This window comes from Coloeus monedula (assembly GCF_965178545.1).
Source record: "Coloeus monedula genome assembly, chromosome: 1".
Taxonomy (NCBI): Eukaryota; Metazoa; Chordata; class Aves; order Passeriformes; family Corvidae; genus Coloeus; species Coloeus monedula.
The window spans coordinates 74,329,517-74,355,909 of NC_138781.1; the positions used below are offsets into that span (position 1 = coordinate 74,329,517).

Below are 26,393 nucleotides of genomic sequence, written 5' to 3' on the forward strand. Positions count from 1 at the left end.
AGAAGTGTATTCAAGGGTATTTCTAGCCACAGACTTTCCAGTTAGCTATGCTCTTCTCAAAGAATTAATCAAAATGTGTTAATCCATCTGTGGAAGCTTGATGTCACAGTAGCTTTTCTGTAAGTTAGAAGAACGGAAACCAGACTCTCTGCTTGGTCAGTCCTCTTGTGGGATCTATGCATCTGTTTTTGTATAGATTTGTTGAATCCAGTAGTGGCATTAGGCAGCTACCTATTCCAAACCTCAGGTTGCAGTCACACTGCTCTCTACACTCTCATCCCAAAGCAACAACATCACCAGCAACAGCCAGCAGCATCTTCTCAAAAAAATATTCTAACTCCCAGATGGGCTGAGAGGAGGTTCCTAACACATTTTTGCTCTCATGGCTTCAGAACTTCCAACAGCAGGACAAAGGCAGTGTTGGTGGCAGTGGAAAACCAAGAAACCAAGTCGGGTCTTGCTAAAGATAAGTTTCTTCTTTGCCAGATCAATAGTGAGTGCAGAGGTGGAGTAGTGGTGGCACACCTTCTGCCTCAGCTATGTCTTCCCACAGCTAGGTGGAATGAGATGGTAAGCATCTTCAGAAAATTCAGAAACTCCTAGCACCTCAAGATGGCACAGACTGGACTCATGAGACTGGAAAAAACAGCTAATTTTAAACTTTAATTTTGGAGCACGAAGTAGCTGCTCATAAATGTGTTCACACAATACCTCCAACATTTTTTATCTGCAAGTGCATATCTTTAGGAAGTGACAACTTTTCCAACTCTAGGAACAATTGTCAAGGTTTGTTTTTCCTTGTTTAATTAATCAGGATACCAAGATCCCTCATTTTCCATGAAAAAGGATTTTTTTTCCTTTCTTTTCTGATGATACAATCACCTCCAAAATATTTTAAGGTTTAAGAAAACATTTTAACATTTAGGTAAGACCAGCATAACGTATCATTTTTATAAGCCAAGAGCTGCCTACATAGTGAGCATTTTATTTGGAATTTTGTTAATAGCTCACCATCTGTACCTTACCAAGTAATTGCTACTGACAAATAACAAGGAAAGGAACACTCAAAGATTCTCCAAGAATCTTAAGAGATGTTATGAGAAACAAAATTTAAAAACCCAAAAACCAGAGGCTTTGTTCTTCAAAGTCTGAGTCAGCTTTCGTAGATGTACAGCAATTGCTTGCATATTGCAAACACAAGAGCCAATGACAATAATTTTCAGTCTATTTGTATACACAATAAATCAGTGAAAAAGAATCCTAACAAAAAGACAGGACTTTATACAATGAATTTCAAATATTTTAACAAGTGAGCACTGCACTACCCTGAGTATCAGAACTTCAGCTTGGTCTCACTTCCCAACAGACAATGGCAAAGGAAGAGTTAAAACTCAGGACTGCTACTTTTAGCCTTGTGTTTTAGCCATTAGAACATGTTCTCTACTAATCTCATTTTTGTTCCTAAATATTTTTTTTCAATAGTGTTGATTGCTCAAAGGCTCCTATCAGCAGAACTCTAATGAAACTACAAGAAGTTTTTAAACTTAAGGTTGAATTATCAAGTATTTTCAGGATATAGAAAGCAGGAAACAGCAACACATTATGCAATACAGCCATTATATACTGCCATAATAAATATTTAGAAATTCCAAGACTCTCTAAAGAAGCCTTTCGTGCACAGTATCAGCATTCATCCCTTCAGGGTGTAACATGCAGACTGCTTCTCCACAGGGAATTTTATCTTATTTCATTTTCATACTGCATTCCACCTCTATGTCGCCAACCAAATTGTTTCCTGTTTTATTGTACAGAAGACCAAGAAAACGTTTAGTAGTCACTATCTGCTTTTAATGCATACTGATCAAATTACCTAGGGCATCTAATATATCTGTTGTTATTTAAATGTAGGAAGTCAACTGGGTCACAAAAGGTCCAAATTATTTTATTTTTACATCTAAATTTTATGCCTAATATTGAAAAACATTTTAACATCTATTAGAATTGCTTCATTTTCAAAGTAAAAACCTCTAATTTATGTTTTTATGATTATCAATTGCTTTGCTCACTTAAGAAAGAGCAGTTTCACTTAATTCAGAAAGTACCTTTTTAATTTCATTTTTCAAGAACAGCACTGCAGCCTTGACTCCAATACAACAATACAGTATTATTATTAACACTCGCACAATCTTCCCTTCAGAAAAGGGACTGTTTCTCTAACTGGATATCATGAGGGGAAGTTAGGATTTTTAAAATTTTTTTTCAAATAAAGTTATATCAGAAGAATAATTTTGTTAAATTTCTCTATTTTCTCATCAAACCTTAAACAAAAATGTGTTAAACCCCCCGAAGTTTAATTGTGATTAACTGAGTTATAGAGGCTTCCCACATACTAGCACTGTTCACTAGACCAAGTAGCATCTTAACAACACATTAACTCATAAGGTTTGCCATACCAATGTTATACAAAAGCAACAGAGCCTTAATGGCAGTAACTTGTGGGTTTGATATGTATGATTCACAAATAGCCAATAAACATGAACTGGTAACTCAACAAAGTATTAGTTAGCATGTTACTTTAAAGTAAAATGGAAATTACAGCTCTCAGCGCAAAAAGGACTTAATCTCATGCTTGCTCTGCACTAGAGATGCTTACAGCAAAAGTGTTATTTTTATGTCTATGCTTCTGAGAAGAGTCATTGTCATCTTGACTGCTTGAATTAGCAATTACTACTGGTATATTAAACAAAACCATGTCACTGGCTTATAAAACAACAAGTGTTTTGCTTTCTCTTCGAAAGAAAAATACCAGTTCTCCTACTGACACTGCTGCAAGAAAAGGAGGGAGAAACCATCCTTCTCTCCTCCTGTGAACAGATCAGGCTCTGGCCATGATCAGGAACACATCAGGCAGAGCACTGATCTAACCCAATACAGCAAGTACTGCATGCACCTGTAACACAAACCCAGATGTGCACTACTGTCCCAGAGGAAAAAACCCCAAACACCTCAACATAGAAGTCAAAGCAATAAAAACAAAACCAGGGGATTTTTTGAAAAACAAACTAAAAAAACCCTCAATCCCCTTGAGCTTGGGGTACAGCCACATCATGACTTGAACGTGCTATTAATAGTGTCTGACACAGTAAAAACAGTTATCACATTGCAAAGTCTGAATTATTCCCACAGAATTCATCACTTGAAAAAGTCTAAAGCATTTATTTTTCCAGAACAGTTTTATAAACATAACCTAGTCATTAGAGCATGCAAGCATACTTTCTAAAGTGACCCACGCAATACCTGTTAAGTCTAAATGGCTGTAACACACACATTCTGGCAGGGAAGCACACGCACTTCTGAGACCAGCCCACCTTTGAACCTCTTCACTGTAGCTTATTCTTTGAAGTAGGAAACCATAAATGGAAGTTGTTGCTTTCTTCACTTCACATACAAGATGAAAGATCCTCACAAAAAGCATGTCGGATGCCACAACAACAGATCTCACATGAAAGGCAGCAAAAATAATGCAGAGGAGCTACAGCTCTTGTCACATGGAACTACAGATCTATGCTAGCAGCACAGCCCAAAGGGACACAGAAACACACCATCCTACCTTGGTGATGGAGTTAAATGCTGATGCTTTTCACTATGAAATAAAGCCAATTTTTAAGAGACAGGTGGATACTCTGCTCTGCACAAGTTTGATTTCAATGAGCTAGCTCAGGGAACATCAGCCTCTTAGCTACAGATATGCTGGAATATGCCTCAGAAGTGTGGGGTCTCTACAGGAAGGATTTGAAAAAAGTTAGACTTTTAGATTAAAAGATTAAAAAAGAGGACGTTTTAGTTTTAAATATTATGCACGAAGACACTCCTGGTTGGGTGTAAAAGAGTAGAAAGGTAGTTTGTATCCACTGTCAGCTGCTCAGTAAAGATCTTATGTCATCACAGGTAAAGCAGGATGATGGTTAATAGGTGGTGAAGCAGCCTGAAGGCAAGTCACCAAATTACACCCAACTTTGTTTTCAGCTTTGAGAAACATACTGTAACTTTTTTTTCCTTAAGTTAAAAATTTTACAATTTATAGGCAAATAATGAAGAACCCTCAACCAGGGGGAAAGCAACTCCAAATCCAGTGCAGTAGACCTTCCCATTTACAAATTTTACAATTAAAGACAAAACCTTAGGATCAAGTTCAGAACAAAGCAAAAATGAAGAATATTAACTTTACATGTACCTTCTTATTAAAAAATCCCAAACAACAACAACAACCCCCAAACAAAACAACCAACCTAACAAAAACCCAATGAGAAAAATACTATTCCTGTATTACTGCACAGGAGGTTGTAGTTTTGTTTTGGCTTGTTTTAACTAGAAAGCCAAAATCATAGCAGCATTACAGCAAGCAGGCTGTGTTAAAAGCTGTAAGGAATTGAAGCAATATTTTGCTCAGGTACCAACACCAGCTGCACAGCATGCAAGCTTCTGCATGCTTGGGATCTTCCTCTTCTGAGCAATACCTGAGAAACATACAGGAAAAAATAATTCCACAATCTTCTGTGACAGTAACCATGCATGCTAAAAAAGAAAAAAAAAATCAGGTGGCACTTAAAATATTCAACCAAATCTGGAGTATTTGAAGGTGACCCTGCTTATTGCAGAGGGGTTGGACTGGATAACCTTTAAATGTCCATTCCAACCTAAACCACTCTGATTCTATAATTTTATTTAATACACAACCATCATCACCTCCGTGGCCTTCTTCCCTTCCTCATATCTACATACATACAAATACAACTGAACATTCCTGGCCAGGGGACTATATAAGCCTATAGCTAACTTGTACTCAGATTTGACAGATGTACACATTTTTTCATTTTAAAAATTGAATTGAATTCAAAAATTTTGTTCCTCAAGAACAAAAGTTCCTGGAGAACTTTTCTCTTCCAGGAGCAAATAGCACAGTCTAGGATCTGTCTCTTCCTAAGGACTGTACCTGATGATCTGTGGGCATACAGCCGTCACGGAACTCATCCTGTGAAAGGTGAGGCTCATGTCTCCTGGGATGAAGCCCAGATATGCCTTTAGTAAACAAGTCAAATATTCTCAGAGTTGACTTGGCATCAAAAGGAATATCTAGCTCAGGGTGAAGACACTCTTCACATAACTCTGAAAGTTATGCCAGCTTCAGCTTTTGCATACTCTGTGCTGGCGTAGTTACAGCGAGCTCCGGTCACAAATCACTGTAACTGAGAATGCGCCTGCAACGTGCTGCACAATCTTCTGATGCAACTTTAGTTTTTTTAAGCAATCTGACAAAACACAAATACCCTGAAAAAGTATTTTCTGTTCTCCATCATCTTTTAATTATACCGTTCCTGCCAGCTGCTTTATCTGAAAGCTGATTTTGACTAGACAGATAAACCTGCAGAATGGTGCTGTTCACATTTGCCCTTTTTGTTTGGTTGCATTTTTGTTGGGGGTTAATGTTCTGGCTTTGGTTTGGGTTGTGATTTTTTTTTTTGGGGGGGGGGGGAGGTTGGGGTTTTTTTGGGTTTTTGGGGAGGGGTTGTTTGGGTTTTTGTTTGTTTTGGGGTTTTGTTTGTTTTTGTTGGGGGGGTTAACTTTGGTGGTGTTTTGGGGTTTTTTTGGAGGTGGGCTAGTATTTCTACCTGTATAATCTCATTGGTCCCTGCAACTATATTCAGAAGAATTCCAAATGGATTCAAGAAGACTGACACAAAACATTAGCCCCAAGGAGCTTCCATTTACATTTAAAACCACCTTGTTGGCAACAGAATTATTTAGTGATGAGGCATATCATGGAAAAGGTACAACAGGATGTTGATGGGGGTTTTGTGCATGAAACCACCACTCAGAAAGCATTATCCCCACACTGAGTCTTGCTTTGATGCTTGCAGAGCATTTATGATTTTCTATTTTAAAAAAAGGTAGTGTTCAGATACCCACTCTCAGTCCTAAACATGAGATAATGGAACACTTTCCTAACTTGCTCAGAGAGCAGGTTTATGTAGAACACCAATTTTTGTCAAAGTAGAAACACAAAATGGTTTGGGATGGAAGGGACCTTGTAGGTTACCTAGCTCCAACCCCCCCACTATGGGCAGGGATAATGATGATTGCAAAATTCATCCTACTGGTTTCATTCTGTTTAACATACAAATAGGTGACTTCTCTCCCATGTGTATCCTGTATCCCCCTTCCCACTAAGGAATTCAGACCTGAAAAACTAACCAGAAGCAAGAGTGAACTGCTGCAGATCACTGAGCTTTCAGTATCTGTATATTTTGTATTTTTACATCTTATTATTGTTGTAGATAGTTCTATCCACTAGCCCCCCTGGGATAAGGTTTGGCCTCTTTTTCAAGAGCAACTTGAAGATTAGGAGGTGGGAACAGATGGTTTTAGTCAAAGCCCTTTAAATCAGTTCCAAAGTGTAATATTTTCACATACTCCCCATGCTTACCACCCATCTAAAAAATAAAAAGAACAAAAATCAAAAAGTGACAGAAAAGGAGAAAAAAAGATGAAACAGCTTAATTTATTTGGTCTGGGTTTTGTACTTCAACTTGGTAAGTTTTAGTATGTAATAAAACACCCAATCTACTGCACTTGTATCATTATCATTACATTTAGCACATGACATGACAAATACTTAAAATCTTTAGCATTACTAACATGCAGAAAATACCTTTGATGATATTCCAAGTAATTAATCTGTGCCACACAATGCAAGCAAGCCTTATAATGATGCAGTTCAACATGGATGAAATGTGGTATCTAATAATAACAATCTAATAAACAGTTAACAGAGCACTCTTTTCTGTTATCCTCTTCTTAATAATTTGAAACATCTTTTGTATGACAGTTTCTCACACAGTGCTATAATGAAACAAACCAGGGAAGAGAAAAAAATTTAGTTAGGAGATAACATACATCGGATAAATAGTACAAAACAGGAGTGCAGTTCGTGTAGCCTTGAGATTTCATTGCCTGTCAGGCAAACGATTTCTCCTTCAAAACACAGCATTTTAAAAATAATTACTATATGTTTCCATGTTAAGAGAAATATAATAATTAGAATCCTGTCAGAGAATTACCATTTCATGAAGATCCTTTAAATTACAATCATTGACAAAAATAACTATTTCCCAACTGCCCTCTTATTTTCAATCATTTTTAAAGCACAGGGTTTTAAAACTGGCTCTATTTATGTAAAAGGATAGTCAAAAACAGCAATACATGTACTAATAACAATTTCAGTGGACAAAAGAAAATTTGACCAGGCCACCATAGACTGTCTGACGAAAAAAACCCCTAGAAAATAAGTTCTCCTTATTTATAGCCTATGCTTACAAAAAAACCCAACATCTGTGCTCAAGTTTTTAAATTAATCCACCCTCATTTACAGCAAACATTTTTAACTACAATTTTATAACATACTGACTAAAATGATATCTTAGATGAGCAGATTTAATTTACTGAGTATATAATTTCTGATTTTATGTAAATATAATCAGGTTGTACAGATTGCTTCATACAGGCAAAAAGCTAAAGAAAGCAAAAAATTAGCACTAATTCATGAAGTTCAAGAACCTACAGGAACCACCACCAGCACTTTGCAAATACCAGTCCAATTAAAGCTAAGAAAATGCACATCAGAAAGCTTAGTATTAGTGGAAGTGAATCAAATATATATTTCCACTTAACTGTTTCACTTAAACTATGGCCTGACATTACAGCACAATACTGCTGTCCAGAAGAGATGTTACAACCACAGCAGAGCCCACTTAGGGCTTGGAAGATACGAGGAGAAGCATCCTCTGTGCTGGAGGCCTTGCCACATACTCAATACAGCAGGTAGAGATTAACACACAAACGAACCCAAGGGCACCTCAGCACCTCAAAGGTGTCTAGTGACAGCCAAATTCACTCACACCCACGTGCTCTCTGAGATGTTCTTCTCAAACTTGTAGGCGTACGAACGAAAGCTACTTCAAAAAGACTAAAAATTACTCGTGACTTTTTTTTCATAACATTTAATGACACTATGGAAAAAGTTCCTCTTCAAATATTAAAGGCAAAGTGTTCATCCTTCCACACCCCACAAAACCAAAAGTGCCAGCTTATATAAAAAAAAATAAATCTAACCATAAATTAAAAGTTAAAGTACATTTAAGTAAGTTTCAATTGCTCCCTTGCCTTGAAACGTAATTACATTTTCAATATATTGTCCTCGTAACCTTTAAGTCTTCAAATTATTTATACTCCATGGCATTAGAAAGCCACGTTTCACTTTGTTAACAGTGCACTTTGTGAACATGTTAGCATCTAACAGTAAATATGCATGTGTAACATATCATTAAGAAAGATACCCCTCCTATAAAAATATTAGCATTTGCTTAGAAAAGTCAACTTTAATCTGTACTTGCTGACAGAGAGGATAATATATTGCAGGCAATTCTGTTTTATCAATGGGTCTCACTATATTAAACTTTCTTTTGCTTCCCCTCCCGGCTATTCTTTTATTTTAAAGCAAACCATGGATTAAAAATATTTCAGCTTTATTAAGGAAACCACTGAATCAATGGAAAAATTGCCCTGTGAATGAGGACAGGTTTTCATACTAGATACTGTTACATGGACTTTTCAACCATTAAATTGAAACAATATTACTGTTCCTAGATTGGTAAATCTACACTGATACTATCATAAATAACTTCTATTGATCAGTTGCACGTCGTTATTGGGAAATTTTGACTTCAATGTGACTTGATGCTAATCATCAGATTTTCAATTGTTTATTTTAAACTGAAGCACTGGAGAAAAAGTTCAAATCATTTGTTTTGATTTATTCAGTAAAAATAAAGAATACCCTACACTAATATTTATAGAGGAATTCTAGTTCAGTACCTTAACCACAAATGTAAGGCAACGAATTACAAGTAATAAACTACTTACACAATTTAAACACAGTTAACAGTAGGCGGATTCTCTGAAAACCACCCAAAGTTTGTCTCCAACTGACTTGTATGATGATCTTTTAAATCCTAATTAGCATTCAGCATTTACAGGCCAAATTTCTAATACATATTCCTTATCATTATAAGCTATTAAAATAATATAATGCAGAAACATATATAGTAGTTGCATTATAAAATGCAACCATTCACTGGAATTTGCAGCATTCAGTATTGGTGCATCTAAATGTGACTAAATGAAAATGCACAACACCTAGAAACACTGGTAGCTGAACAAAATCAAAGTATTAGACAGAGTACAGTAACAAAAACCTGCAAGCATGAAATACTCCCAGGCATTATAAAGAACCCCTGCCAGTGGTGTTGAGTTGCCTTCAGATCACACCTCATGGCAAGTCAATCAGGTTTTTTTTCATTAAAAGTATTGCAACCAGCTTCAGGAACACCTAGTACATGGAAAAAAACCCAAACAAAACAAACCTGAAATGTTTTACAGAATTCCCTGCATAGTACTTTTGAAAGTAATTCTCATTTATCAGCTATTTACATACTGCATTGTTTCAATTAAGTTGTAACTTTTGAAATCTGCAGGAAGAATTATATACCTTTTATTTCAGATAAACTTACAAAGACTGCTACTGTAATTCAAGTTTAGACATGGAAGAGATAACAGTATAGATCAGTATCATAAAAATCAGCATCTTACATTATCCTCTATTCAACACAAGTTTTAATCTATTTTTTTCAGTGGAATTGGGATTTTAGATAATGTGCATTTAGTAAACTAACTGAATCTTTTACTAGCTCTGAAGACTTAGGTATGCTGAATGTATGCAGTGTTTCAGGAGCATTTTTTAGAGCTTTGCAATTAAATTTTACTGCCCAGCTAACTAAATACATAGGTTGCATATGCGTTGTAATTAAAATACATAATTTCTGGAGGATATTCTTTGCCACAGTGGAGTTTTAGAAACAAATCAAAGGAAAAATATTACACCAATATAAAATTAGAAAAGCTCCACAGAACTCACAGCTTGTTACACAAACACACACAGAGCCTAAAAAAAATTCAAGAGTATTAAGCATATTAAAATCTTTAAAGCAGTGCTTAAAGCTTCTAGCATCCTTTAATTTGTTCTTACATCCTTGTTTGATGCTGTAGTCTTTGTTCTGATGCTATGCCAGTGAAATTGCATCACCATGAAGCAATATTATGCAAGAACGTCTGGCTAAAATTAAAATGCTATTTCTCAGCATCACATACTTACAGGAAAAATGCAGTTCAGACATTCACAATTCAATTATGCAAGCCAATATATTTGGTAAATACTTAATGAAAAAGATGGTAATGGAAAGCTCGTATGCATAGTTGTATAGGAAGATAAACCACCAGACTACTCCTGTTGCTGTAGTTACTCTTTTGGAGTCCAAGTCTATCACCAAAGATGCTCAATACAGCTCCACTTCAAAAAGCTGGAGCACTAAAAACTATTTGAAATCGGGGAGTTCTTAATGTAAGGGCAGACAGTAGTGGATTGTTTTTTAAATGAAGCTTTTTCCAAATAATCAGCTATTACATAAAACACACCTAACCTCTACAAAACAAGTTGCACGTTAGAGCACAAACACTGATCAAGATATCCTTTCTTTCCAGATCCAAGTGTTTTGCACGAGCAGGGATAAGTTCCTATGTTACAGTTCTTCAGTGTCTAAAGAAAACCAAGAAATTTCCTAAATAACTGTTTCCTGCCTTATAAAATGTAACACAGCATCATCACAACAAGATTAAACTGCAGCAACAGTCTTTAAACTGTTCTGATTCCTAATTCAGATGGAGTATCAATAAATACCAGATGTACACTGTTTACAAAGCAAACAATCATCTCATTCACAGGAGACACTCAGTTAAGATACAATATTATCTACAGGTTCCCTCAAGATTTTTGCTATAAAAATAAAATCGAACACAACATCAAGAGATCCTAAACATCCCAAAATAACAACTTTCACTTTTTCCTAGCAATAAAATTTATTAACAATAATGAAGTAGCAAAAAAAAGTCTCACTACAGTTCTGTAACTTATAAACAAATAATGTTTCCTCTTCCTTCAATTTCTAAAATGCTCAAGGAAAAGTAGAAACTTGTGCCCATGGATTATTGTAACAGCGGAATTGATCTCTGTTCTGTCACTCCTGGCCACACAGCCATTCTAAATCATAGAGGTTCAGTGAGTTTGACTGCGCACATCTCACTGCAACAGTTCTTTCACAGAAATGTTTTGTGTGATTTAACTTTTCTCAATGCTGTTTTACACACTAAGAAAAGAAAAGAAACCATATTTTACTGCAGAAAATCCTTTATTTCTCTTGCTTTGCATGCCTGTAAAACACTGAGAAGCTTTCAGACACACAGCCCATTTCTTCCACAGATGAAGGAAGTCGAGAGGATATACATACATTTTTGAAGCTGCATAAACCACAAAGCCAAACTTGCACAGAACAAAGAACAAATCTAGCGTTACTCAGCAAGGAGACTGGAAACATGCACACACACATACACCCCGACAGTGCTAATGAAACTAAAGGGAGAAAAAGAAATACTGCTTTGTTATGCAAATACACCATTTCAAAATTGAGAAAATTAAATGATGTCATTCAAGCTAATATCCTTACCTCAATGGAAAAGTGGCAAGAGACAACACCACCCCTCCCTCCCCAGCAACCCCCTTGCAAACATTTCAGTGAGGTTTGGCTTCAACAGCAGTCTGTAGCATTTAGCCCCAAGAAGATTTACCGAGCGAGTTTTGGAACTGCTTATTTTAAAAAGTTTGCATTTGTTCTGCCAATGTAATTCATCTAGACAATCAGGGCAATGCATGTATTATTGCGTAGTCACAGATTTTTCATAGCTTCCATTTCTAGTGTTCAGAATAGCAACTTAGTAAATGGTTTGCAAAAATATAAAAACACAACCATGTTATTTCTTCCAAGAATTTAATATGTCTCCATGCAAGCATATTCAGAGACACAAGGAAAAAGAAATTTAAAATTATGTAACAAATCTAACATTCAGCAAAAGAAAAAGTGTATTAAAATAACTTCATATTATTACTCATCCAAAAAATCACATGCATTTCCTTAATTTAATAGCAGTGCTTGGCTGGTGTTCATATGGCAGATATTGCATATAATTGTTACACCTAGATTTTTCTTAAAATTGCCACTTTAAGACATTAAAGTAAAATAAAGCCAGAAAATTAATAAAAACCCCAAAACACACACAGACCTGCTCATTCTTCTGCATGAGCAGTAATTTAAGCACAGTGAAAAAGCTCTGAAAGTCAGAGCTATTGCGTTAACACTTTCCACACTATCGTATGATGAACGATACCAAAAATCACCTACACTCTTGCAGACCTGTGTCACCCTCCAAGCTCAGTAAACTGCAGCAGCTAGCACGATTTGCAACACTTCAAAGTGAGTAAAATATAATTTTCTTTAAACCCATAAAAAATAAATTACACAGTGGTTTGGGTTTCTTAATAGCTTGATGAAGAGGGTGAATGGATCACTAAAATATCAAATCTGAGGAAAAGAAACGTAATTATATGAGAAACAAGTTCTTATCAAAACAGAAACCTGCCAGGTATCCCCAAGTTGCTGCAATAGTTTTTCAGGCAGCTGGGTTAAAAAGCACATTTACAGAAAGTAAACCCTTAATGAGGTCTATCATAAATATAAACAGTAAAGCTAATGCTCAGCCAGGATGGTTGCACTCAGAGCTGTAAGAGAAATAAAATATGTTACAAATTCAAGATAACACCCCATATTGACTTTTCTAGCCTTGACATAATTTCTAGACCTATCATGCTATACTAAGATATTAGTTGCTATACTAATTACTACTAATAATAATTTCTCCACTTCTTTTCTATCTTTCTACTATGACATCTTAAAATCTGAGGGCTTGAGCAATCACTGACATCAAAGCCTTCAATTCCACCTTTTATTTTGGGATCGCCCTACCCCAAAATTTTAGATGCAGATGAGCATACAACAAAATATGTTAATGCCTATGATGACTGCAGCTATTTTGCAGCCATTAATTTTGCACTTAATAATACTAAGCCAAACCCTGGTCTAGTTTTATTAATCAAACACTTCTAGAGACAGATCTGCAGCTTGACCCATTTTAATAGCAAATCTAATTTTGGGGATAAGAGTAGAACAGACTGCAGCTCTTTTCCTAAGAATGCTGACATTTAAGTAAACCTTACCAAAGAATGCTTGCCTGATTGAGGACTGACATTTCCTTTCTCTAACTCACTTAACTAAAAAATAGGCTTTCTGGCCAACTCCTACAGTACCCCAAGGCAGCTGTATATCACTTTCAGTTGCAACTTGTGAATACTTTCTTTTTCTTTCTGTCTCTTTATTTTGACATGCATATTATGTTAGCTGATTTCAATCATGTTGCATGAGTGGATGACATACCTTAAAAGATTAAGTTTTGCCACCTGGGACTACTCCAGAAATTCAGTACTTTATAGCATCTCATACCCTTCTTCATCCTCTATGCGCCTGCACTATCAATAGTAGCTTTCTTCCCTATTTTATGCCTAATGACAAGTCTTTCAAGGCTGCAGTTGATACAAGTCAGCTTGAAGTGTCATTCCCCCCCATTCCCATTACAGGATGGAGCTGCTGCATTGTGTACAACTCTCTGCTGCCATCTATTTGACACAAGAAATACAACGCTGTGAATGCCACAGCTGGTTTTGCCTTCCCTTTCCCCCACCTTTCTCTTCCCTTGCAGCAGCTGTTAGAAGAAAACTCTCAGGGAAGTTTTTGATCACTCCTCCCTGCTCATGCCCAGAAGCAGAAAGCACTTTTGCACTAAAAAAAAAATAGCTACAATAACAGCAGAGATTTGATTATTGCAAACAAAAGTAGAATTTTATGATATACCACTCTTTTCTAAAAAGGGAATCCAAATTAACAAACTTCCATTTATAGGCCAGCTCTAAATAAAGTCTGCTTTAAAGCAATTATTTTAAAATTTTCAATTTAATTATGTAGCAGCAGAGCTCCCAGGGAGCTTGATTTCTGCAGGTATCCAGACTTAAGGGGGGCCATGGTGCTGAACGAACATGGATTCACAGGCTGTCCCCCTTCACTACACCAGACTTAAAATTCAGAAGTCAGTTAGGAAATCAAATCACAGAGCCTCAAAGCAGAAACCACACACAAAGCATGAGATGAAGGAGGTGGTACTTTATCCGTCATCAGGGTCACAAAGATAAACACCACTTCATTCATCACAGCATTCAGCCTGCTTTGTATGTGACTGCACAACACAAGAACAGCAGCTGAAAAAGGTCCCCAGCTTGCATTCGTGAAATATCATGCAAGAGACACCCGCTGAAGCCGCAAAAAACCTCTAAAGGAATCCATAATCTTCAGTTACAGATCCACGACAGTGTACATTCTGCTCTTTAATTACTAAACCATATGGAAAAGTCCTGTCTCAGGGCTCAGTCTGGTCCTTTTCACATCCCTGATTAAGTACTACTTTTTTTTATACATGGTTGCTTTCCCAATACACTTAAGTAACATATTTGTAGGAATGTGGTTCAGCATTTACCCTGGAAATGATTCATAAGATAAAACAGCACAATGAAATACTAAAAAAGTGCAAACTTAGCAAGTTTTTCACACAAATTATAAATAATGTCACTGTGATTCAAAAAAGCATATGAACTCTTGTGCATTTTTCTATAGAGAGGGAAAGAACACCTTAGCTCAGAGCAAGAGTAGGGAGAAAAGGAGGGGCTTTGTTGCTGTAGGGAGGGTGCAGATAAGGAGAAAATGAGAGATGTGGAATAGGAGGGCACAGAGGCCATACCAGCCAGCAGCAGAAGTTATGAGAATTCTTCTGTAGTATTAAAATATACCCATAAACATAATGCCTTAATTTTCCAATTGGTATTAACATAAATAGCACTTGGTTTGGGGAGCAATTTGTTAATGCTTGTATTTGCTAATAAATACTAGTACCACTGATTATTCCATTGTTCTTTTTATGTATTCATAACATTTGCAGCCATAATACATATAGTTAACTATTAAAGTTAATCTGTTTAATAAAATTAATAGTTGCATTAAGTTCTTTACTAACACTTGGTTTTAAATCTACTTAGTCTGACAATACAAGCTGCAATTACCAGATTGTGTAAAGTTGCCATAAATATTTAGTGGACCAAGTGAAGAGACATATATAATTCCAATTGTTAACTATTACTAGAATTATCTTTCCTTCCAGGCCACACAGAATCTGTTCGAACAGGTACTGCACATATTATACTAAAAACATTGCCCAAAATATTTTAAGTGTAAAGCTACCTAAAACCCTACCACTCAAAAGGAATTAGATTACTTAAAGAGTTTAAGGTACACACAGCAAAACAACACATATAAGAATTTGAAAGAATCACTCAAGAGGCTTATTCTGCCCTCTGGTGCACTCCATCCCACAAGGACACAGCATCCTGCACAAAACCCAGGAAAGTATCTGAACAACCCCAACACTCTGAAGTTAAAGCAGTTAAAAGGGTGTGCTGAACTAAATTAAGACAGTTCGGCACCCTACAAGATAATACCCTGTATAATACCAGCATGAGCAAAAACACTGAAACACTCTGCAGGGTAGAAGGTAGCCCAGCTAGTTTTTATTCCTCTGTATTGACAGCACAGAGCCTAACTGTCCTGCCTCAGGACCAGGACCCCATCACCTAAAGCCCTGTGCAAATACAGTATTTGCTGGTTAGCAGAACAATTTTCCAGCGAGGTTGTGTTCACAAGGCTGGTGTTACGAGCTGCCACCACCAGTAACCAGATGACAAGAGACTGACAGGTACCCGAGCATGCCACAGAACGTGGGGCCACAGGCCCACGCAGGGGTCCTACGCTAATCAGAGGCACCCTCGGGCAGTAGGCTCCATAAATATAGCCTGATAGCAAAAATCAGGTTTGGAAACTCAGTGTTTGGCTAACAAATTGAACAGCCATACGTGCTAAAATAGAAGCAATTTGATATCATATTGAGACAATAAAATATTCTATAAAGCATAGCTGTAAAATTCTCTAATGGCATGAAATTAAGGTCTGTTAGGCGTATTTTTTCCTGTGAATAAGTTGTACTACATTTCTACAGGGTATTGCTAATATTCTTTAAAATTAACTAGACTAGATCTTGTTACAATGAACAGCCAAAATTCTTGTTCTATAAAACATACAAAAAATCCATTCATTTTCTCAGAAGCTGTGAGCTTCTGTGACATTCATAAGTTTAAAACCCATGCTATAACATAACAGCATAGTGAACGATAAGAACCACAAGGTACAGTACATAAACCATGAATTATGCAGCTGTAATGAACAATTATAAGCTTTGTTACTAATGCAATACTGGCAAAGCTTTACAATTAAATGCTTGAACTATTTAGCCTCCAGTTTCATATAAGCAATATTGTATTAAATAATAAAAAGAGAAACATTTAAGAAGTCTAAATGCCCAACAACAACAAACACCATTCTTTGCCATCAGAAAGCATTGCAGGATCAGAACCAAACTGCATACATACAGTTAGCACATAAAAACAGAAGTAGCATCATTAAGATTTACTTGTTAATGATATTCATGTGTGATAAAAAAAATCCACCCAACAAATTAGAGGAGAGTTCCTGTTTACCACATGGACCACATTATCAAAACCCATCTCCAGGGCAAAAAGAATTATTTTCAGAATTAATCTGTCAAATAGACAATGACAGCTATCAGAAGAAGCTGTTTGGCTTCAGTGTTACTGAGATACCTAAAGCTAAGGAAAACCAAATTGAAGCGTTTCCAGCTTTAATAGAGAACTGTTCTGTAAGAAGGTCACATTCCCAAACCTGGCTATTGAACAGCATGAGGACAGACTTTGAAAGGATCCCAGAACTCTGCATCCAGATTTCAGTACTCAGTACCATGCTGTTATTTAACACCTTGACTTTGTTCATAGCTAAGCAGTCACTGTACATGTGCAGTGATAATGTCTTCATGTGAGACTGCCTCAGTGTTTCAGCTACACTAACTGCAGGGTTAGAAAAGTGATGGGGGAAGAGTACTGCCCCTACAACATCACTGATAAAACCTGCAGGAGAGAGTGAGCAATATATATTTTTAATTAGCAGATTCACTTGTGTACTAAACAGGAGGATGCCCGTTTCCACGCCATGTTCCAAACACTGCTTTTTTTACTATAAAGTTGCACAGCACCATCTCCCCCCAGCAATTATCACAGCCACAATTACAGCTACAGGAAGAAGCATCCCATAAAAGACTGTGATAGGAAATGAAAAAGATGACCTGTTTCCCTTATGGTTCATATTCCTCAGACCACGAGGAGTCTGGGGATGCAAACAGGCTTTACAATGTTACATAGTAGTAGATAAGGCTTTCTTCAGACAATCTAAGAAAGCTCGTACTCATATATCCTGGTCCTCATGGGTGAATTTCACCATCCTGATATCTGTTGTGGGGACAACACAGGAAGTGCAAGCCAGAAGGTTTCTGGAGGGCATTGATAACCTGACGTGGGTGACTCAACAGCTCACAGGGGGAATGCTATGAACAGAAAATTACAGTCAAGGAAGAACTGGTCAGGGTAGTCTTAGCCCACAAAAGGCTGAAAGACTGGAGCATCTGTCATAGGAGGAGAAGCTGAAAGAGCTGGGGTTGTTTAGCCTGAAGAAGGCTCAGAGGGTGATCTCCCTGATGTGTCACCTGAGGAGTGGGATGGGGAAGGATGACTGAGACAGACTCTTCTCAGTGGTATTCAGTGACAGGACGTGAGGCAATGGTCAGAAATTGAAATACAGGAAACGTGCCATTTAAAAATATGAAAAAATTTGTGGTGGCATGTGCTGGATTTTTACTGCAAGAGTGAAGAAACTGCACAGGTGAGGAAATAGGTTGCTCAGGAGGGTGGTGGAATCTCCATCCTACTTAACACTTGACTGGGCAAAGTTCTTTGTAACCTGCTCTAGATGACTCCACTTCGAGTAATGGGGCTGGACTAGACAGACTCCAGATGTCCCTTCCAAAATTCAACCATTCCACAACTCTGTTGAAATTATATGATGTAAACTTTTGCTTGTGCACTTCAAGTTTCCCCTCTCTGTAGACACCCCACTTTCCCACCAACCAGCATGCAAGCTACAACTTCAGGATGGAGTAAGAGACAAGCGTGAGCACAGACTTTTGCATAAGTTGGAATTTTCCTCCCTGGGCTCTGAAGACCTATGCACTACACCTAAACTGGACCAGGCTATTTAATACATGTCTACTAGGACAGCAATAGCCATAAAACCCATCAACATTTAACTGCTCAGATGCTGAAAAAGTTTCACGTGCTAAAAGCAAGATATCTTTTACTAAGGTTATACTGCCTTTTGGATTTAGAAATTTGTCAAAAAATACTTGCCAGCTTCAGCAGTTCAATACAACTCAAAACAAATAAGCAAAATTTTAGAGTGCAGTCAAATACTGATGAGATTATCTGTCCTTCAAGAAAACATAGTTACAACTTTATATCTGTGTTTGTGCCTCCTCTGAAAGACTGTGCAAGAAGAGACATTTATATCATTTTAGACAACCTACATTTGGATAATTGATTTTGAAGACATATCAACGGAGGGATATGAATATACAGTTATGGATAACAGAATTTGAATTAAGCCATCTGCATGCTACTATATACAATGACAGATAATTATTTAGAATCAATATACTGTAAACTCCCATAAAACCAAATTAAATGAAAAACAAAACATGGTCAGTTCACCAGATTCCCAAAGAACTAAAATTCAAAGCAGGAGCACATATAAAGACTGGATAGAGAAAATGAGGCTGAACTGTTTATTTAGTAACCATGAAGTGAATGTGCTACTGTTTTCTGACCATCCCATGGTGAAGCCACGGTGCAGAGAGCTAATCCCTGTTTCTCACCAAAACAGACAGGAATGCACACTGGATAATTTGTTCCTACTGGTGATATCATTCTGTGAAGTTTACTGTTTTTAATAAGGAACAAGTTTCAGTCTTCTCTCACTTTCTCCCATGTACAAGATCAGATCAGCCTCTCAGTGACCTACTTTATGAGTCACAGTCCTCACTATTTATGATTCAGAAAAACGTCTTCTCTGACAGTATTTCCCAGACTACTGTGGGTTCATTCCAAGAACCAATTTCATCTTCATTGGTTTCCTACAGGAAACCAGATCAACTTCCTATGATTTTATTTTCCTTCATTTCAGCATGGCCTACATAAACTAACTGGAAGTGAGAGTGATAGAAAACTTTATTCTGCATAAACACAAGCCAATACAAACACCACCAAAAAAATCCTGAAGACGTCACCAGTTCAAAGTGACCAGAATGTGAAGCAAGCTAAGATTAGAAGTTCTTTTCCCTCCTTCTCCAAACATGATGCACACAAGCAAACCCAGTAAGTTTATATAACCACAGTTTAATGCTAACAGCTGTTCAGGTCTCTGGTGATGACATTCACCTGAACAGATGGTCAAGTTCTACTCCCTCTTTCAACACTGGGAATTGTTTTAAAATGGTAAACTCTGTTGGACTGTTTGTAAGTCCTGCCAATAACACAGTCAAGGCCCCCAGCCACCTCAGTCAACAGACTCGGGGTGCCTACCTTCTCTCCTCAACTGCAACAACAGAAGTACTACCGGAGATGCTAGGAAGCAAGCACACCTTGAAGAAGTTCATCTAGACTTCCAGTGGGACTGCTAACATTGCCTAAGCATCAGCCTGCTGCATCCAGGCCAGCTTCTAATAGAGCCATTTTCATTGTCCTCCGGGACACATTAGATTTCCAAAAGCCAAGACTCAGTGCCAGATCTGCATTGGCTCAGAATCACAGAATAGTTTGAGCTGGAAGAGACCTAGAAGGTCCAACTCTTAAGTGAATGGCCCATATGGGAATCAAACCCACAACCTTGGCATTATTAGCCCCATGCTCTAACCGAGCTAATCATGCAGTGAGGCATTTGGGGAATAATCCTTCCCATATCCCATGGCAGAATCATCCAAGAATCTATAGCAGAGGCAGCACCAGCACCAGTATTATACCCCTTCCTTCCTGCCCTCCCAATGCTGCGACCAAGCTGTTGCAGCTGGAGCAGGCATGTGGAGACAGATGATGCTAGCATGGTACTAACATTCTAGTCCCAAACTAAGTGGGAGAAGTAATTTCCACAGAGATTGCTATACAGTGAATCAGTTCGAGAAAAGGGATGCTGGGACACCTAGCTGTGGACTGAAAATACCCAGCATAGTTTGCTGGCTCAGATTTCTCTCTGCAAAGCAGCAGTTCAGTTATCTTCTGGACCATCTTCTGCCCCTGGACTCATACAGCCCTGCTGTTATACTGCAGTATGTGAGCTAATAAACCAGACCCATGTTTAACATAGATAATTCAATCATGTAAGCAAATTAAAAGCAATATCATTTTCATTTCATGCCGGTATTCTGCTCTGTGTGTCGTCAATAAGCGCAGTCTTCCAATGGGATTTCCTCCTGCTGCGTTTCAAGGCTTACAGAGTGATAGGAGCAACACGCAGCTTTTGTGGCAAGGCCTACTTAGAAAACTAAAGCCAAATTGATTCTCATGAGGCTCTAATGAAAGCTCACTTCTTACCTCAGAGAGGCCAGGGAATATTATCACTTTAGAATGCTTACACATTGCAAACAGTAAGGACAGGACATATGACTGATGCACAATTTATTTCAATGACAATTTGCTACCTGAACATCAGCTTCAGTTTGTAATCATGCAGTATGAATGAGGAATAAATAGTGGTCACTTGGTAGTAAACTGACCTTTTAAAGCAATGTAGCTTAATAAATGTAAACCACAAAGTTATTGCCTCTACTATTCATTTTCTATCCTTTTGATGCAGCAGTACTTGCCAGGGTCAAATTACTAGTTTTTAATGAGCTCTTTATATTCCAGTTTTTCTAACTTGATTTTTGTAATCAAAATCCCAAAAGTGTTGTAATACTGCAAGTAGTAGCAGAGCTGTTTTCCCTGTTTGTAGGTCAATATTTCAAAGAATATTGCCTGCATGAGAACTGGTATAGGCAAAGCTTTTCTAGAAGTGATGCATTCTGATAAATGTATTGATATTAAACAAACCAAATAATGTTGTTTTAAGTACTGCTTGGCCTGCACTGCATAATTTCTCAGCTAGGACTGATCAGCAGCAAAGCCTACAGCAAAAGTTGTTTCACATGACAGAAAAAACAGATTTTTAAACATGTGGATTTTGTTCACAATGGCAGTTTAAACTTTTTTATTCTGACATCTTAATATATATTCAGTAGCAAACTCATGCAGTAATTCAGCACCACAGCAAACATTACTATCGTGACTGAAGGCAGTGTTTACCTGGTGAAGTTAACAGTTGTTAAAATGGCTATAAATGCTGCAGTCTAAAGTAATCAAGGTAATATACCAACACCACCACCACACATTCACAATTCTCAGTGCTAGAGGAGGTTACTCACCTTGACATGGCTCTGAGCTCCCAGGTTGTAAATCTCAGAGGGTTTGACTTCATTAATGATCTTCACCAGGCAGGTGCTGTCTGTGAGATCCCCATAGTGCAGCTTCATGTCTTCAGAGTTCAAGAACACAGAGTTAATACACTTTAATCTCTAGACATTCTTGGTCCATGTCCTATTTCAGCTTAAGGTCTGAATAAATATTTATTGGAAAAAGTCAAGAGATCACTAGCTAAACTTGGTTTTGCTTGGTTTTTTTTCCCCTGCTTTAAGCACAAAATACATTTCCCCATAGGAGTCATGAATACTATTTCAGTTTTTTTTCAATAGTCTTATTTATCTAGCAACACTTATATCATTTGTTTAATAGCTTACACTTCATTTTCCCAGGTTGTATAAATAAGTTAAATGTCAGATACAGAATTCCAGTCACAAAAATAGGGCATTTTTTAGTTTGGGCTTCCAATCTTTCACTCAAAAATGTTTTAATAACTTCTTAAGCATCAATGTCTTTCTTCTCCTTCCCAAAACGTTGCGCACATTTTAGTTTCTCACTGTAATTTCACAACACAACAAAAATGTGTAAGGTACCTACTAGATGAACACTTAGATAACATTACAATACAACCTGCTGCTTTTGTTACTACTGTTTTTCCAATTAAAAAAATACAGATACACACTGGAAGGGAATTTAAGAGAACAATTTAACTGTCAATGAAACATGCTTTGTGATACTACACATCAAAATACCAAAATTGGTTAGATGCAGATGTTATTTATTCTTTCCTGACTTCAGTTTCTTTCTAATTTGTGTGTAAAAAAGTAGGTAAGAGCATGAAACAAGCTTCTGTCAAAATTTAAAGAGCAAGTTGCAATGATTTATCAAGTTGTCCTTGTTTTCAGACCCTGATCTGTCGAGAAGATGCTGCAAAAGTGAAATTCCCAACACAGATCTTTTTCCTTTTATTTAAAAAAAAATTTAAAAAATCAAACAACCACACTGCTATTCACAGATCTTTCCAATAAAAAGTCATAACTATTAATGAATTATCTGTTTACATTTACTTGCTATATTTCTATAGATTTTCATATGTTTATGACCTTAATAACTTTTTTTTTTTTTGTCCTGAAATACCAGGTTTATTACAAGAGATATGAATCCACAGTAGATTTTTTAACTGCTGTTGAGATATCTGAACTGTTATTATTTATCCTGGTTTAGGTTTTTCTTTTTTTTTTTTTTTTTTTAACAGTATAAAACAGCAAGGAAGTTAACAGATCACGCAGTTCTCAGATGTTCAGTCCTGTACGTTCCCACAAAACATGTGCATGAGGTTCTTCATGTTCATAAAGTAATACAGCCATGGTATATTCTTGAAATTTGTTTTCACATCCACATCACTTGCAAAGGACATTCTGAAGAGACTTCAGACCCAGCTGAAGTTTGGTTAACAGGTAATGTTATGCAGAAAAGAGATGCCAGAGCCCATGTTCCTCTTCCTACACCAATGACATGCAGTCCTGCCACCACCCCCAGGCCAGAGAGCAGTTTCAGAGCTTCCCAGGGGAAGGTGGCCTGCCAGCTAGGCTGACCGAGGCAACAGGGACACCAGCCCACTATTACCATAAATTTAATGCTCTCAAGGGAAGTACTTATTTTGGTCCACCATCAAGTCTTCAAAGCTTCTGGCCCAAATGGCCTTTCTGAAGGGGAGAAGGGAATGAAGCTATGTTCACTTCCTGACCCATGGGAAAGAGGTCTTTCAAGAGTGAAAGGCTAAGTGGAAAGACTTACTAGAAATGGGGTTTATTTGGTGCACAGATTTATAAACACAGATCAAATGTCAGAACCTTTGGGGTTTAGTAATATTATCCAATCTAAGAAAGTCCTTAGCAAGCAACAGCTGGAGGGCTTGCTTTAGGATACACCTTGTCTTCCTTCCTGTGCTCCCTACTTTTTTCATACAAAGAGGTTCACTGTCTATGAAGAGCACCATCTTGCAACACGCGATCGATTCCTCACGGGAAAAACACAAATGGCAAAGATAAAATTAGGGTTTGCTCACATCAACCACTATTGCTTCTTTGCTTCCTCCAGTACTGCCTGGAAACCCATTGTTTCCAAACAGTTTCCATGGAGCAGCCTTTCCTGAGATTCCAAGTCCAATTCCTTCTCCTCCTCCCATTCATATGGCTGCATTCTTCAATTAAAGGAAAATGAGATAAGTGGGGAAAAAAATTAACGTCTGCTTTCTCTTTTCTTCCTTCCATCCCTTTCCTTAAATGTTTGTGTATACATTTATTGTGATCTACATTGTCTTCTCAAATCACTTTTCATATTCACAAGATGGTCCTCACAATGCACAGGTTCCTGTTTGATTTCATTTTCTTCATTCTACCTTGTAAGCCAAGAATGCAAGCCATGGGAAACAGTTCTTACATTGTTCTTGACAGAAAAACAGGTTTCAGTATTCTTAGCAAAGATATTTTGTTCAATTCTACCTCTCCATTAATCAGATATTTTAATGAGCAATGTAGAGTAAGTAGCAACTAATCAGAGCAATAAAATGTCAAAAATGAAGCATTAAAAAAAAAAATTACAAGCAAAGATCAAGTGAAATCTGTAATTTGCATTATATATGAAACCTTATTAAATTAGGCTCTGTTTAAACATGGTGTGAAGCAGACTTCAAAAACACCACTTATTTACACCATGGAGATATTTGTTGTTAACAATACCTTAAACTGGATTATTTAGGACAGCATCAGTTTGCACAACTCTACAAAATAGACATAGCATGGAGAACTATATGCTTGTTAATGTGCTCAATCCTTCTGCTGAACTGGAGCCATCTAATATTTGAGCTGTTTCTCACTAAGGGAGCAGTTAATTTCCTTTAAGATAAAATAAACATTTGCCATGTGTACCCTAAAGGTAATAATTCCAACTTTCCAAATTATCCTTGGTAACAGAGAACAAAGTAAAGTTTGGCAAAGTTCCAAGAGCAGTGACTTTCCATCAGGAAAAGCAGGTATTCCCTTCCTTGGGTGCAGAAATTCTGAGGGTCCAAAGATTCATTCTTCCTGTCATCATTAAGAGCTGATCATGTCTCATTCATGCTCTCACTCAGGCTGTTTCCAAACCTTCACCTCCATCAGACACCATGGAGCTCATGAGGAGACACAAATGGATTACTCCAGACAACTGCCTCCAAAAAACCCATGTTTTACAATTCTAATATCTCAGTATTTTTAGCCTCACATAGCATTTTGCAGCCATTTTCTAACTGTTACTGCCCAGCTATGTCTGAACTCTGGAAGCATTTCTACACAGCACAAAGTGCTTTCCTGGGTCCCTCTCATATTTTCCACTCTTCAAAACTCAAACATAGAAGAGTATCCATATTTCATGCACACCTTCTTCAAGAAGAACGGTCACTTTTCTTTCCGAGATAGAGCAACTAGATAACCCTAGCAGAAGAAAACCTGATTCCCTTCATGTTCCCAGGGATCTTTCTCCACCAAAAACACAGCACAGGCTAAATATAACATATACCACCTTAAATATAAAAGCAAAGTCTTACTTCCTTCAATGTGAGCTTGTGGGTTCTTATAGAGATGTTCAATCCGGCCTGTATTAAAAGAGCTAGACCGACGAACGATGCCGTGCACCTAGGAATTGAACAAGGAAAAATACAAAACAAAAATGCTAAGCATCAAGAGGAAAGCACTCACTACCATCACTCAAAATTTTCATGTACATAAGCCTAACCCTTTTATCAGATAATCAGAGCTCATCTCTATTCCTAAAGATGGACAGTTATCCAATTCACAAACATAATACTGGGAGATGAGGTCAGGTGCTGTCATATTTACTTTAGCACCCTTGAGTGGTTTCCCCTTCTCCCTTGTTGACACCAGTAGCAGCCCAAATATCACATACAGTACAGACGGCACACTGAATTGCCCCAGAGCACCATTCCCTAGTTAGTGAGACTTGACAACATTACTGGAGTTGAAGAAGCAATGTGTGAATGCCAAGAAAACCAGTGCTCCCTGCTTGTAGAGAAGTCCTTCTGCAGGCAGAGACAGGCACAGAAAAAGCAGCAGCAGGAGATGGGGCTATGGAAAGGACAGAACGGGCAGAGTGGAGAGAAGGGGAGAAAGAAGGGAGACAAGGGAAAGAAGGAGCAACAGCTGCAAGGCCCAAATGTATTTTAAAAATGAGCTGTCATTCACTTTCTGGGGTGTTGGAAGAACAGCCAGAACAGTCAGTGCTGTTTTGTGGACCTCATGAGTCACTGTTCTCCAGTGGGTTACAAGAGACACAGACAAGCCTAAGGCTGAAACCCAGCTTGGGAATTTCCTTTAACCTGCCACGATAAATAAGCTGGTGAAAAAAAGCTACACTGGTTCTGACTAACATTAAAGAAAAGAGTGTTTGTGTCTAGAGAAATTGTTCGAACACTGACCCTGTTTCCTCCTGCCCTGTAAGACAGCCTGACGATGCCTGCTGCCAAAATTCATGTTAGCTTTGGTTAGCACCTACAGAAGTTGTGCTAGCACAAATGAAATCAAGCTTAAGTATCTGACCGTTCTCCACCTCTCCCTGGCTTTTATTTCTGAAAGTGATCCCTTATACTCTGATGCGTCCTACACTTGGTTTGGTGAGGCCATCCCTTTACTCTCCCACTTGATGTTAATTTTTGAGAATATAGCAGCAGGAACAGGCAGTGTTCAGGGTTTTGGTTTAGTTTGGGGATTTT

The 26,393-nt window shown here is 37.6% G+C and overlaps 1 protein-coding gene across 1 annotated transcript in view; it reads right to left on the bottom strand.

The window, feature by feature from the left end:
• Positions 1-26,393, bottom strand: part of GMDS (GDP-mannose 4,6-dehydratase) — a 411,036-nt gene that overhangs the window by 320,628 nt on the left and 64,015 nt on the right. Inside the window, exons 3-4 of the mRNA XM_082297233.1 lie at positions 25,212-25,299; positions 21,631-21,740 (exon numbers count right to left, since the gene is read on the bottom strand). Of these exons, the coding sequence (XP_082153359.1) occupies positions 21,631-21,740; positions 25,212-25,299 (198 nt within the window). The remainder of the gene's footprint in view (positions 1-21,630; positions 21,741-25,211; positions 25,300-26,393) is intronic.